General features: G+C 38.1%; 1 protein-coding gene across 1 annotated transcript; it reads right to left on the reverse strand.

Annotated features, from left to right (window-relative positions):
• Positions 1-275: 275 nt before the first annotated feature.
• Positions 276-1,259, reverse strand: LOC716273 (olfactory receptor 52E2). Its single transcript, XM_001106912.1, has one exon. The coding sequence runs from the start codon at positions 1,257-1,259 to the stop codon at positions 276-278; it is 984 nt and encodes a 327-aa protein (XP_001106912.1).
• Between the last annotated feature and the right edge of the window lie 762 nt (positions 1,260-2,021).

Here is a 2,021-nt window from a genome sequence, read left to right on the forward strand (position 1 = left end):
GATACAGATAGGCTTGGAGATAAAGGAATAAGAAACATGAAAACACTCGCATGAATGACATAGGTGGATAGTACACAAAACACGGCAGGCTTTCTAAAATCCTATTTTAAATTTACTGCCATAATCGATAAAAATTACATACAAAAACTCTGATTGGCTCTCTTTATCATATAAATTGAATAGCAAAGCTTAGACTTTAGCTTTCTGAATTCAATAACATACAGGAAAGAACTGTCAAATAAGCTTAAATTTACTATAGGAAGGTATTTCTGTGTTCAAAAAGTCCTTCTTACATGTATTAGATGCTCTTCCTTTTCAATTCCTTGTTTTTGTAATAATATTTTCTTCACACAGTCACAGATCTGCTTGGTTCTGACTCCATATATGACAGGATTGAGCGTTGGTGGCACCACAACATAGAGATTGGCTAGGAGTATATGGATATAGCGGGCCACATTTTGGCCAAAGCGATGAGTCATAAAGGAAAAGAGGGCTGGTGTATAGAAGGCAAGGATTACGCACACATGTGAACCACATGTGCTGAGGGACTTGAGTCGGGCTTTCTGGGAAGGAAGATGGAAAACAGCACGAAGTATCTGCACGTAAGAAAGGGCAATGGCTATGATGTCGAACACTAGGATTGAAATAGCACCCAAACCATAGATGATATTGATCTTGATACTGGAACAAGACAGATGAGCAAGACTCATGTGCTCACAGTAGGTGTGGGGAATGACATGATTCCCACAGAAGGGCAACCGCAAAATAAGAAAAACAAATGGAATAACAAAGATAAATGACCTCACTAACACACCAAGACCAATCACAGAAACAGCCTTGTTGGTGAGGATGGTGCTATATCGTAGTGGGTTGCAGATGGCCACATAGCGGTCATAAGCCATTGCCACGAGGACTGCTGACTCCATGCCAGTAAAGTTGTGGATGAAAAACATCTGGGTGAGACAGGCATCAAAGATAATCTCCCTGAGGCTAAACCAGAAGATCCCAAGCATCTTAGGGATGGTAGCTGTTGAAAGGCCCAAGTCAATGGTGGCCAACATGGCCAGGAAGTAGAACATGGGCTGATGTAGGCTGCTCTCAGTCGTGATCACCAGTAGAATAGTGAAGTTCCCTATGAGTGCGATTATGTACACAGCACAAAAGGGAAAGCCAATCCAGATGTGAAGTGTTTCTAGTCCTGGGATCCCCAGCAACAGGAAGGAGGAGGGGTGAAGCTGGGTGTCATTGGGAAGAAACATCCTGCTTGTGAATGCAGAAGTCCGTGATCTTTATGACTGTATGTGTGCCAATCAGCAGGAAAACAGGTAAAATTCTGCAGAATTGAAAACCAAAAAATTCACACAATTAGAAACGTACTACATAGAGAACAATCAAAAATGTGAATTCTCAGTGAGAAGGGTCTGGATGAATTTAAGCAGTGGATTGTAATAAAAAGTTTGACATAACATATTCCTCTGTTTTAATGCTTTTCTTCTCATCAATTTGCAATGATCTCATCACTGTTATTATGCTACAATTTTATCTTAATACCCATTTATTAACTTCTCTTACCATCACACAGAATTTACTTTCAATTCAGACATACATAGAGCTGTCAGGCCCCATAGTGATTTCTATTTGTTCCACTTGGTTAGATGGCAACACACAGGTGTTACATAAAAAATGGTAAGAAATTGTTAATGAAAACACAGATTCATTAAGATGTAATCTAAAATATTGAAAATTTATTTTAGTGCAGGTTAATTTTATTAATACATAATAGTTGCACATAATTATGGGGTAAATGCGATATATTGATACACACATGTAATATGTAAAATGTGTAATTATCAAATCAGGGTCATTGGGATATCCATAATCTCCAACATTTGTCATTTCTTCGTGTTAGAAACATTCCAAGTCTTCTCTTCTGGCTGTTTTGTAATATACTACAAAATCTTGTTAACTATAATTGCCCTACTGTGCTATTAAACACTAGAACTTATTTATTTTATCTAACT

This window comes from Macaca mulatta, chromosome 14 (assembly GCF_049350105.2).
Source record: "Macaca mulatta isolate MMU2019108-1 chromosome 14, T2T-MMU8v2.0, whole genome shotgun sequence".
NCBI lineage: Eukaryota > Metazoa > Chordata > Mammalia > Primates > Cercopithecidae > Macaca > Macaca mulatta.

Bases quoted from the DNA above. Each gene is read 5' to 3' on its own strand.
- LOC716273 (XM_001106912.1), bottom strand. From the start codon at position 1,259: ATGTTTCTTCCCAATGACACCCAGCTTCACCCCTCCTCCTTCCTGTTG.